The sequence below is a fragment of the Malaclemys terrapin genome, chromosome 5 (assembly GCF_027887155.1).
Source record: "Malaclemys terrapin pileata isolate rMalTer1 chromosome 5, rMalTer1.hap1, whole genome shotgun sequence".
NCBI classification, from domain to species: Eukaryota; Metazoa; Chordata; order Testudines; family Emydidae; genus Malaclemys; species Malaclemys terrapin.
The window spans coordinates 130,441,062-130,453,753 of NC_071509.1; the positions used below are offsets into that span (position 1 = coordinate 130,441,062).

At 46.9% G+C, this 12,692-nt stretch overlaps 1 protein-coding gene across 4 annotated transcripts in view; it reads right to left on the minus strand.

The window, feature by feature from the left end:
* SEPTIN11 (septin 11) overlaps positions 1-12,692 on the minus strand; it is an 81,769-nt gene that overhangs the window by 24,830 nt on the left and 44,247 nt on the right. For all 4 annotated transcript variants that reach the window (XM_054029384.1, XM_054029385.1, XM_054029387.1 and 1 more), the window contains exons 4-7: positions 9,176-9,362; positions 6,892-7,053; positions 3,666-3,762; positions 1,436-1,604 (exon numbers count right to left, since the gene is read on the minus strand). In XM_054029384.1, the coding sequence (XP_053885359.1) occupies positions 1,436-1,604; positions 3,666-3,762; positions 6,892-7,053; positions 9,176-9,362 (615 nt within the window). The remainder of the gene's footprint in view (positions 1-1,435; positions 1,605-3,665; positions 3,763-6,891; positions 7,054-9,175; positions 9,363-12,692) is intronic.

The following is a 12,692-nucleotide window of genomic DNA, read 5'->3' on the forward strand; positions in this document are numbered from 1 at the left end:
AAGGAAAACATGTATCCAAATTACTGTCAAATTAAAAACAAACATTCTAGCTTTTATTTTAAAAATTGATAGGTCAGTTAACAACCCAAGTGACAGGGAAAGGATTCCACAAAGAGGAGGAAAATGCACGAGCAGCAAGGGGAGTACAATAGTAAAGAGATACTGTCTGTTTTTTGTGAGGAACAAACCACCTCTTCTCAAACAAAAAGACAAAACCAAAACCTTCTCTTAAGGAACACAGACACTTCCTCCTATTTTAGCACCTCTTTGAGCCGACACAAGCAGTGGCCTGCATTCCTGCAATGAGCTTAATTGCACTGATACTGGCCTCTCATTTACATGCTTCCTTTCTGCAACATCCTGTTTAGTGTAAACAGTTTGCTGCGGTCTCCTAGCCAGCTTGGCTTAAGATTAATTGAATGCTTACTGCTCCTGACAGAGTAATGTAAACCAGCTGAGGAACCGGCAGTGCTGTGGACGTGCCCACTGCAGACCACTACTCAGACTCGAGGAAATGCATATTTGCTTGTCTTGGGAGGAATAATGGATACAATCCCTACACTACCGTTTTCCCTCATTTTGGAAATACAACTACTCCAGGAAAGGGAGTGGGCGTACTTTAAACTAGCATCCACCCGATGTATACAATTAGGTACTTTCCCCATTTCCTTTCTACTTATAACTTGGGCAAAAGTGGCCTCAAATACACAGGAAGCAATGGAAATTCCTTGGATTCCTGAAAGGGAAGGGCTGAGCCCATCTTAAGTCATTGCTCTCTGGAAAGGAAATCAAATAAACTTCACACTTCAGCTGGTTACAGAGCAGGGGCCCGGCTCCCTCTCACTCATGCCGGTGGAACTTCGCCTAGTCATTGAAGCTTAACACTGGTGTCAGTCTGGCCTTACCTTCTAGACGGGGGCCTGACTCCTCTCCCCCACGCCATGGAGATCAATGATGTTATGCGAGCATTGGTGAGAGGAGAACAAGGCCGTAGCTTTTACCTCGAGCTATGGAACACACCTAGGTTTGTGTTGCCAAGGAGCAGAGAGAAATCCTGTTTGCATTGATGGGTGCCGGCAGACAATCTATTTGCAATCTCAAGGATTAACATGACTGTTTCCCTTCACAATTAAAAAACCGTCCCCTCACAATAGGTTACTCACTCTCAGAGGTGACTCAAAGCATACACACATCTCAGATTTAGGCGCAGGCTGACTTAGTGGCGTAATAGTGGCAATGTAATCAGAGTCTAATTTTGGATCTAACTCACTCTAGCCAGGACTTGGGGTAACTGAAAAGGCAACATGCTTGGCTGTTTGGATGAGGGAAAACAAAAAAAAAAAACCCCAAGGCGAGTGTAGGAGGGTACAGAAGGAAAAACAACTGCTGTCACTCACACCCACAAAGGAATATGGCCTTTGTTATGCTTTCATACCTGAATGGTTTACTATCAGGGTCAGTGTCTTTGAATCCCATTTCTTCTAGCTTACAGCGCCTGTACAATTCATAGTGCCGGGTGTGCGTCTGCTCTCTCAAGTCCTCCATGTTCACTCGGATCAGCATCTCACGCAGCTTCACAAAGTCACAATGGTTTTCATTTTCAACTGCAAAAGAAACGAAAAGAAAAATTTCAGAGTAACAGCCGTGTTAGTCTGTATCCGCAAAAAGAAGAACAGGAGTACTTGTGGCACCTTAGAGACTAACAAATTTATTAGAGCATAAGCTTTCGTGGACTACAGCCCACTTCTTCGGATGCAAAGTGGGCTGTAGTCCACGAAAGCTTATGCTCTAATAAATTTGTTAGTCTCTAAGGTGCCACAAGTACTCCTGTTCTTCTTTTTGAAAAGAAAAATGGTCATCGAGGAAGAAAAAAGAAAGCTACATCCAGCATTCAGCGGATTTTCCCCTTTGCTCTTTCTTCATGGTTTCAAGTTGCTCGGCGAGCAGCTTGTGTTATCAACAGGAACAGGAGGATACTGCAGGAAAATATTCTAACAGCCGACGAATTATTTCGCAAACACTCTTGCAGTTTGTTGTGCTGGGTCACTCACATGCTGCTTTCCAGTCGGATACCTCTACGTCCCCTGTCTGAGTGCGCACCAAGAGCAGGGCACCAGCACTATCCGTGCTGGCAGGATTAGACAGTACAGTGGTAAAATGAACAGCATAATGGCCAACAAGGGTCAGGCTAGAGACTCTTGCCTATATGCTCGGGGTATTACTGATCGCCATATTTGGGGTCGGGAAGGAATTTTCCTCCAGGGTAGATTGGCTGAGCCTCTGGAGGTTTTTCGCCTTCCTCCGCAGCATGGGGCAGGGATCACTAGCAGGAGGGTCTCAGCCGATTGAAGTCACTAAAACACAGGATTGGGGACTTCAACGGTAGAGTCCAGGGAAGGGTCTTGCGGCCTGCAGCATGCAGGGGGTCAGACCAGATGATCATAATGGTCCCTTCTGACCTTAATGTCTATGAGTCTATAAAAATAACCAGGCCCCCTCCATTTCACGCCATCCACCATTACTACCACTTAGGGAGCTGCAGTGGGGGTGAACTGCAGGGCGCACGCTTTACCAGTGTCTATACATTCTGGGCTGGTTTTTCAAACATTAAGGGTATGTCTATACTGCACACTAACACCGGGGTCTGACTCCGGTTCGAGTCCAAGCTCCCCTTCTGTCCACACACAATTCAGTCTACCTTGGATCAGCAAGAACTCAGGACCCGGGTCCGTGAACCCTACCAGGGCAGTGGGTCAGAGCCCAATTCCTGCTGAGACTTGGGTCCAAGCCTGTCATTTTGCAGTGTGGACGCAGCTCAAGCTGCAGATCAGAGTCAGACGGTCTGAGTAGTGCAGCATGGACGCACTAGCACAGCCTGGGGACCCGGGGCCAGCAGTTGTAAGCCCAGGTTTACAATGCAGTGTGGACACAAGTGTGGGTGTGGAGGCACCAATTCCACAAGCCCGACTCCCACACACCCAGGCTTAGCATGCAGTGTAGACCTGCCCTCAGAGACAAGTTCTATTCACAGGTAGACGCGGGGCTTCCAATGACTTCCAGAGGGACCAGCACATCCAAGGGGAGAATTTGGCCTTTTTTTAGAATTTCTGGATGAGAGTTTCACAAGCACTCAGCATTTGCTTAACTCCGATCCCATTTCAATCAATGAGAGAACTCCCATTGACTTTCATCAGAGAAGAGTAAGGCAAGTGCTGCATTCCTTGAAAATCCCACCATGTGCGAGAGAGAGAGAGAGAGAGAGAGAGAAAATAAAGCAAACCATTCAACTGGCTGACCATTCCCTGTTATTCAGAGTTAGTTTGCTGGCTCAGAAATGCCAGGAACATAAGAAGAGACCATTTAAAAAAGAAAAATAAGTGACACATGAAATATTTGCTAACGTCTCTGAATTCTAACCTGCCCTTCCCCAGATCAGTCAGGTTGTAGGCTCACACTTTTCACAAGTGACCAAGAGACAAACCTCAACTTTAAGAAGTGCTTACGAAACCCTGTTTTGTTTTGCTTTTTAAATGGCCTTTTTGACCACTGCAAAGTTCTTACTGCCCAAGGGCAGAAATTGGCAAGCAGCCTCCACAGATCAGCAATTTTTGTTTTTAAACTGGATGGCATAAAAACAAGGAGTTTTTGTTTCTCTTTGGACATACCCTGCACAACCCCCCATGGATACTGCCTGGCCTTGCTCATCTTATTGCCAATCTTCACTTCTTCAGTGCTGCCAACAACAGCAAATGGAAGATGGACCTACAAAAGCAAAGAGACAAAGAGATTAGAGATTTCCTGTGTTGCTTTGCCAGGGAGTGTTTTCGAAGAAAGCTCTATTTACTATAGCAGCTGTGATTTTTTATTTCAAGTTACTAAAATGTCTTTGCAATCCAGCTGGTGTCTTTGGATGATCAATGGAGGCTCTAGATCAGAGGCATGCTCTGACTTCAGATAGGAAAAATCTAAAGCAAATGAGCCACCTCCCACAAAAGAGTCCTAGTAAACCACAGCACTTGCATTTCGTTACAACATGGACTTTAAATATAAAGGTCAGTGCGCTTCACTGCAGCTTAATACCCAACATGTTCATTTTCATAACAAATTTAACCCCTTTATTGTTTGAGATGGGACAGAGATGAAAACCTGCAAATAGGAGAGTCATGAATTTTCTTTTCTCTGTGTGTCTATCGGAGGAAACATACAAATGTTAAACCCGGTACGGGTGTACTTTGCACAAGGCAATCAAAATGGAAACTGATTTGAATGTTAAAAAAAAAAAAAAAAAAAAAATCAAATGCCACACAGTAAAAACAACTGTGCTTCTCAAAAGAAGGGGCCAAGTTAAAAAATTAAATGTTTGCTGAAGCCTTTTAATTCAGCCATTTGCAGTAGCTAGAAGTAACGGTTAGATCTTCCGGGCAAAGGGCTAGGCTGTGACTGCAGACACAGCCCTAAGCAAGAGGTGGTGTGTAAACTGCACCATCCCTGGAGGCAGCCTTCCTCACAACTCATCCCTAGCTTCCCACCGGGGTAGGTGTGTGTTAATTTGCAGCAGCAGCAGCACACTTGCGACCCGCTACGGCCAGTTGTGCTAGCCAGTAAGGAGAGAGCCAGAGATCATGCCTGAGTATGAGTGGGGAGAAGGTAGGGAGAGGAGATGGAGCGAGGCTCCGCCCATTTCCCACCACCCAGCTGCTCTGGGAGAAGGGAGGAGAGAGACCAGGACGAAGGCAGCTGATCAAAGCCCTGAAAGGGGATTTCAGACAGTCCCGGCAGCTGGAAGAGATGCACAAAACCCCTGCCAAGAGGAAGCTGGGCCTGCACGCCAGCCTCGGGAGAGCTTGGCCGGGTGGTATTTTCATAGCCTGTCCTTTGAAAGGGCTGGTATGGACCAAGGGGCGAGTCCAAAGACCAATGCCTGGGCAGCCAAGCCAAGAACGGGGCAGATGGATGGAAGGAGAAATTCTCCCTGCCTGGCCATGGAGCAGCTGCAGCTCCCTCGCTAAAACAAACTCCCACCGGCCTTTCTGCTCAGCCCCAAAGGGGTGCAAAGCAGGATGTGCTTCTCCTCCCCAGGCACCTGCCTCTCCCCTCCCTTCCTCGCTGCCATGCGGGCCGATTGCAGGGCTGGGCTCTGCACTGTGCCAGGCATGCACCCACTGGGATTTTGCGCCCCCTTCCCTCTCGGAGTTCTGCTGCCCCAGGGACACGGGCTGGATTTCACTCTGCTCACCCACTCCTGCTTTCCTGAAACATCCCAACTCTCAGGCTACATCCACACTGCAGCCACGAGAGTGCCTCCCAGTACGGACCGACAGACATACACTAACTCAACAGCAGCGTGGGCAGCAGCTCAGGCTAGCCACCCGAGTACGTACCCAGGGCTGCGGGCTCATAAGTACTTGGCCAGCTAGTCCAAGTCGCTGCCCATGCTGCCTCTGAGCTCCAGCAAAGCTAGTGCATGTCGGTCTACCCTGTGCTGGGATGCTTGCTCCCAGCTGCAGAGCAGTCACTTCACTGTGCAACTCCATGACCAGAGCTCCGGCACGGAGCCACAGAGGACAACCTGCAGTTTAGTGCTGGCACCACAGACAGCAAGGAGAGCCTTCTGGTCAAGGCACTGCCCAGACTCACCTTGTGGCTCTGTGAAGGCAGCAAGACACAATGTTTGTGAGGCGCTGTTAATACAGCAGTGGGCACCAGAGACATTCCCAAGAAACAAACTTCAATATAGTCTTTTAAATATAACAAAATCGAAATAGTTTTCTTGCACTAAGTGTGGCTAGAAACAGACTCTCAGCCAAGCACAGCGAACGTGATTCTAGGCCGCCCGAGTTGTAACCATGAGCTAAGTTGATAGAATGGCAAAAATGGCCCATTGCCTCAAGACAATGGTTCTAATTGCCAAAAAACAGAACAAATAAAATCTGTGTTCCAGGATACCAAGCAGCTAGTCAGCCCTGGGCTTCACCTGGGGAAGAGAAGTGGCGGAGTGCTGAACCTTTGCTCTCACCAAAGAATAACTGGGTTCAAAAAAGAACTAGATAAATTCATGGAGGATAGGTCCATCAATGGCTATTAGCCAGGATAGGCAGGGATGCAACCCCCTGGCTCTGGGCGTCCCTACCCTTGGACAGCCAGATCACTACGTGTATGTACAGCTCCTAGCACGATGGGGCCCTGAGCTTGGCTGGGGGTCTTTATGTGCTACTGTAATACAGTTAGAGGCAAAGGGCTTAGATTCCTCCTCTGCTTTTGCAAACAAGCCTCCCAGGGTGCACTTCATCTCTCCCTGCATAACCCTTGCGTAAAGGCCTGGCTACGCTAGCTTGATTTCCCTAAATCTCTCTTATCACTACCACTGGTGCAGTTCGTGCTAGCACAGGTCAGTTGCCAGCAGTCCCCACCACTTTAACCACCGCACCACCCAGAACTGCTCCACACGGGACCAGAGCACCAGCTGCCTGATTCTAGTCCTCCTCCAGAAACTGAATCAAAGGAAGGTGAAGTGGATCACCCAGCAACAAGCCACGAGTGGGAATAGGAGGCCTCACTCCAAGTCCTCTCCCCTGATCACTACATCACTCTGCCCCCCGGGGATATGAATATTTAGTAAGGGGAAAGGCACATGGGAAAGGACACGATCAGCAGAGAAGAAATATATTTTCAAGATTTTTAAAATAAATATCAGTGCCCAATCCCACCCTGTTTCATTAAGTCCTGCAGACCAGAGTGGAGAGGGGCTTCCATCAAGCTATTTATTGGCTCATATTTGAGTTTCAATGGGAAAAGCAAAAGAATGCAGCATTCCTCCTCCCTGGGGGTGGGGGATGGATGGGTTCAGAAAAAAAAACAACAAACAACAAAAAAAAAACCCACAATACTTACACTCATTGTAGCATTTATCTCAGCCACTGTCTCTTCATCTGTTGGGAACTGATAGATCTGGACACCATTGCTGACCAGCTCGCTCATGATTTTACTCTTGAATTTATGCAACTCGTTTTTTGCAATCGTATCAGCTTTGGCTATTATAGGGATAATGTTAACCTGCAAGGCAAAGAGAGCGCTGGCATTTTACTTTGCCAATGGCCTCATAAAGGACACCTCCCTCAATATATTCAACCAGAAGAGGACAAAGAACATGGCACATAAAAGCAGTGATGCAATACAAACTTTCTACTAGAACAGGAATTGCCGGTCCAACCAATTATTTTGATATTTTTGAGGATGTGGTGAAGCAAGAAACATTGGCTGAGACAGGATTGCGCCAATCGCGTTTCATGTGTAGAGAAGAGCTCCATTCAAAGTCAAATGCAATTTGGCAACACTTATTTCCTCTTCTGTAGCATTTGTTTAATTTTTTAAATAGGGCGGAGAGAAAATGTTGTCACACAGACTATCCAAATAGTTCCAAAGGAAATTACCATCTAGGCACTCATTCTCTTCAGACCTGTAGCAGACTTAACTACTCTAGGGCTCACCTTCAGAAAACAGCCTAGAGATTGATCCTTGAGCACCTCTACATCCTAGTGTTAAAAGGAAATGTTCAGATCAGATGACCAAGGTATAGGAGTTGGACAGAGATGAATTGTCCCTTTATTGCATTGGCCTGAAATGAGCAACCTTGTCCCTGTCCCCCATTAAAGAAGTTTGCATCCCCTATATACTGCCTAGGGGAGTGGCACCAAATCTGGCAAGCTTCAAGTACATACAGGGACAAACTGGACACAGAGCCAGATCCTCAGATGGAGCTAAACTGACTTACATTGGCTGAGGACCACGGGGCGATAGGAATCGGGGGCTTCATGCAGGCCACAGCTCTGCTGTGACAAATGAAGATCTGTGTATCCTTTCTTGGTCACTCTCTTGCCCTAGATTGCTGGCTGTTGTACCTTGCTTACAGTCCCCCAAGGGTCTGGCCGATCCAGCTCACCACAGCCATAGGTTAATGTAGCTCTTGCTACACAGTGCCTTTTAAACCGACTCTGAAAAGACCGTACTGCGAGGTGTGATCTATGGCTGATTAGTAGCCTTCCTTCAGTCGTTCTGCCCTGTGGCAATATAAAATGCTGCTACAGTAAGGAAGACATTAATATTGACCTATGTGGAGACATTTTAACTACAGTGCTTTAAAATCCTCTTCCATTACATAAACTAATTCCTTTCTGAGGATGGCCCTGTAACAGCAACTAATCCCTGTCCAGGGAAAAGTTAAGACTAGTGCCAATTACAGGCAAATTCTCAGCAAATCTCTGCAACTACAGAACAAGCAGACTCCAAGCTTTACCCACATCATCAGGCAACCTGTTACGAATTCTTCAAGGCTCTCGGGCACCAGAGTCACTCCGCAGACGTGGAACATTCTACGCATATGAAATGAAGAGCTCCAGCTACTTGCTTTACTGTCCTGCACGAATTTCAAACCAGAATGCAAGCAGTTGACCATGTCACAGTGCTGGTGGGTAGAGGGCACTTAAGTATTTAGAAATACCAGCTTCCTTTCAAGTGGGCTTGGGTTTTCATCTAAAAGATGCTCTTGAACATGAAACATTTGAACATGAGCTTCTCTTTACCCATCTGTGGGCTAAATCAGCGCTCCCCCTCCCCCCGCTAGATCCACTGGCTGCATCATCAATAAGGATTGTTTAGCTTGCAGTGCAGAATTGCTGATCAACTATATCAAATAGTGTTTGGCTTTGAGGGGGACATTTGCAGCAAAGCACAGGGGAGTTTTGACCCCCAAATGCCAAAAATGTGGCTCTATCAGTATGAAAGGAGGGCCGTCCTTGAGAGCAGACACTACACCTTCATTTGCAGCAGCCTGTTTCAGGATTGCTGCTCCTTTGCGGCTGGTGTGGAATAAAGTGGGTGATGTTATCATTCTAACTGGACATGATGGACCAGTTTGGATGAAAAAGAACCCAGATTTTTGCCCAATTTTTTTGCACCATTTTATGGTGAGAGCCTTTAGAAATTCATTAGTGCTAACCTGCTCTTGCTGTCTAGAGATCTGACAAGCTCTTTTAAGCCTTCTCTGCACTCTTATCCATTCACAGCTGCTAGAGAGAATGCGTATTTTCCACACACCGTTTGTTAGATCCTTGGCAAGGTCGCCAAATTAAGGGGCAGCAGGAGAGCATTACAGGGGCATGACATGGGTAGTGCGTACCTTACTGTCGAGCTTCTTCATGGTGACCAGGTCTAGAGACTTCAGCGAGTGTCCCGTCGGTGCGATGAAATATAGGCAGGCGTGAATCCTTGTGTCATGGTAATTAAACAGGGAACGCTTGATCTTCAGCTCCTCCTGCAGATAGGCTTCAAACTGAGTGTCGATATATTCGACTATGGGCTTATAGCTGAAAATTTGGAAGGAACAGTTCTTTTCAGATTAGGGCATTCACTATTGGTAAGTTACAGTCTAACTGGCCAACACACATGAAATCTCCTTGCTTTTTTGGGGGAGGGGGGAGGAAAGAGTCTCATTTTAAGACACTGCCGTCAACCACCCTCATGGTCACCACGAGATTTTCTACTGGAGCCAAGCCCCATCCCCAGCCCACACGCCTTTCTGAATGACCATGCATTTTACCTTAGACCGTAAGAAAACGCATCATACAAGAGCTCAGCTATGGTGGATGGAAGAGATCCTGGGCTTTCAAATCACTGAGGCCACAACACCCATCTACCCCAGAGAAGAACACACACGACAGCACAAACCCTTTGCTTGTCTGCATCATCAAGAGAGACCAGATACGTGTGATGCAAAAAAAATACCAGCTGTTCCAAACTCCAGGCTGGTATTTTAGAGGGAAGAGAGACTTACCTGCGATAACCGCTTCTCGGGAGTTTAGATCTCAGAGCAAAGCTAATAGTAGTTTTTTGTTGTTGACAGCTTTACTGGAGATGCCGTCACGGTGCAATGCGATCTGATTCGTTAACTGACTGTGCTTTCAGAGAAGGGTATCCTAGTCCCAGCTTTGTAGTTAGTGCTGTTGAAACCGCTTGTTGCTGAGGGCTAGCCACCACCCGCCTAAAGCTGAACTTGATAGGTTAGGGACTGATCCTTTGAGGTTCTGAGCACCCCTAGCTCCCAATAAAGACGACAAGAGTTGGCAACCCACAGCATACTGCAGGATCAGGCCCTTGAATAGCCGGCATTCGTTGGATTCCTCCTCCCCCAAACAGTGCATGCTAAGAGAGAGCAATTGTCCAAATTCTTATCCGCTGGTTAGAAAACTTTAAATGGAGTCCATTAAACAATCTTTCCTGCAGCTAATGTGCACACGCTCAGTCAGTTGGACACAGTGGAGTAAATCCTTAGCTGCTGTAAATCAGTGACTTCAACAGAATGAGGCCAATTTACACCAGCTGAAGTTCTGGGCCTCATCTGCCAGACCGCAGCAAAAATAATGGCTCCGCCTACTTTCACACCCTCCCCCTTCCCTGGTTGGCTCCCTCCCGGACTTTAAAAGCTACGGCCCATTAGCAGGTCCCCGATTTGAACACACTTACTTTCACAGGAAATATTGCTTCAAAATCCCTGCTTTATAGTCACATTTTAGAGCTCCTTCGAGACTGAAATTAGAGTCAGCCATTTCGAAGACACTGCCCAGATGAAAAGGAGCAGACCCATGTACCTTGTTAATGTTCTGCTGTTTAACTTGCCTTGGGACCAGAGAGCAATGCAAGGAGTGGGTGTTTGTTCTGTTAAGTGGAGTTGCATTCAAATTCTGCTGCTTTCCTGCCATCTCATCTCCCTGCAGTCTCAGGCCCAAGAAAACACATTCCAAGAAGCGACGGGAGCACAAAGCCAAGAGATGTTCCTGACATTGCAGGTCTCATAGCAGCCTCATGGTGATAACAGCTGAGGGGATGAAGGTGAGCCCATTAGGGGTCAGAGGCAGAGGAACTGAAAACATTCCCTGCGCAGATAGCCAGAAATGCATCTTGTATCCGAATCCAGAGCAGGGAACCACGTCCGGCTCCAGATTGCAGGGCAGCTGTTTGAAGGCTGTATGCAGCAGTGCATGATGGGATGTGCGATACACCACATTCCTCCCTAGTTTACCTCTTGGAGTGGAGATTGGTGCAGAATATGGCCCAGGTGATCTAACCACCACCTGCGCAGGGCGCACTGTGATCAGCACTGTTAACCACGTGGCTACAAAACAGCTGTCAAACATTTCACTAGGAATGCTCAGAACCCAGTCCTCCCTCCAGTCTCCATCCCTGGGTAACACTTTCTGAGTGTTGATCCCCAGAGGATCCAAGGAGGCCTCAGACAATAGCATATTGTAAAATTGGTTGTGGCTGTCTGCTTGGGGCCTGTCATGGTCCGAAATTAGAGAAGACGCTGTACAAAAGGGTCACCAGAATGGTCCGGAAGGCCCTAATCTGGTAGCCCCCGTTGCTGTAGTCACGGGCGACACGTCTCGGCTTGTGCTGCGGCAGAGTTAGAACAATGGCTTTCCTATGCCCGTGGCTGCCTCTCTAAAGGAGCTCTGGAGAGTGAAGTCTGAGGGACTCCAGTAACAATACTGCCTGCTCTTGCTGTCTGTTCAATGAATCCAATGCAAAGTGACCCAGCAGTAACAAGCTGCCGTGTTCCCATGCTGAACACCTGCTCCTTCTCTGACTTGCCTTCCTTCTAGCTTGAGAGCATATGGCATCGCTCAAAGCACAGAGCTGCCTACAGTCAACACACACTTCACTTTTCATTTCTCCTTTGCAGGAAGGCACACAGTTAAAAGCTGCTGCAGAGCAGGAGGAGGGAAGCTTGGATAGTACACAACACACACACAGCATTTTGGTGCAACCGCAGCCAATAGGGATGCTTTTAAAACCGGCAATGGCTTTCCAACACCAAAAATAACCAACCAATGCCATGAATCTCGAGAAGTTTTCCATCAAGGGATAGAAATATTAAGACGAGCCCAACAATCTTAAAATACTGACTGGGATTAGGAGATCCCAGGGGAAGGCAGACGTGTTTTTAAGTGGAAGAATGTCTATTCGGACAGCGCAGTAGGGCATCCTGGAAATACTGAACAATAGTCTATGTAGTATGTTGGAACGTACATGCAGAACGTTTACTTCTAGTCTGAAACAGGAAAATCTGCATCCAAACTAAAACCCATCCACATCCCAACATCGCCTTAAGAACCATGTGATTGGTGAGTTCTCTCTTGCTGAGGTCTGGAGGAACGAACACCGAGTTAGGAATGCCTAAATTCTAGTCCCAGCTTTGTCACGGACTTGAATGACCTTTTGACAAGTCACTTCACTCACCATATCAGGTTCCCATCCATCAAAGAGTGATAGTATCTACCTGCTTTACACGGCTCTGGCGTGGATTCCCTACTTGATGACTAAACAGTGCTTTTGCCATGCAAAGCATTATCTAATTAAGTAATATTATGTAATACAAATTAAAATTATATACAATTAGATCAAATTCATTTACACTAAACTGCACAATTTAATACGCTCATCTGTGAAACCAATAGTTTTCAGAAGCAACTGGACTTTTGCTTGGCACAATAAATCTCCACAATCCAGTGCATTATTATTCTGCATTATTATTCCTATTACAGCAGTGACTAGAGGCCCCCCCAATCAGAATCAGGGCTTCATTATACTTGGCACTACACATGCACATAAGAAGATACAGTCTCCGCCCTGAAGAG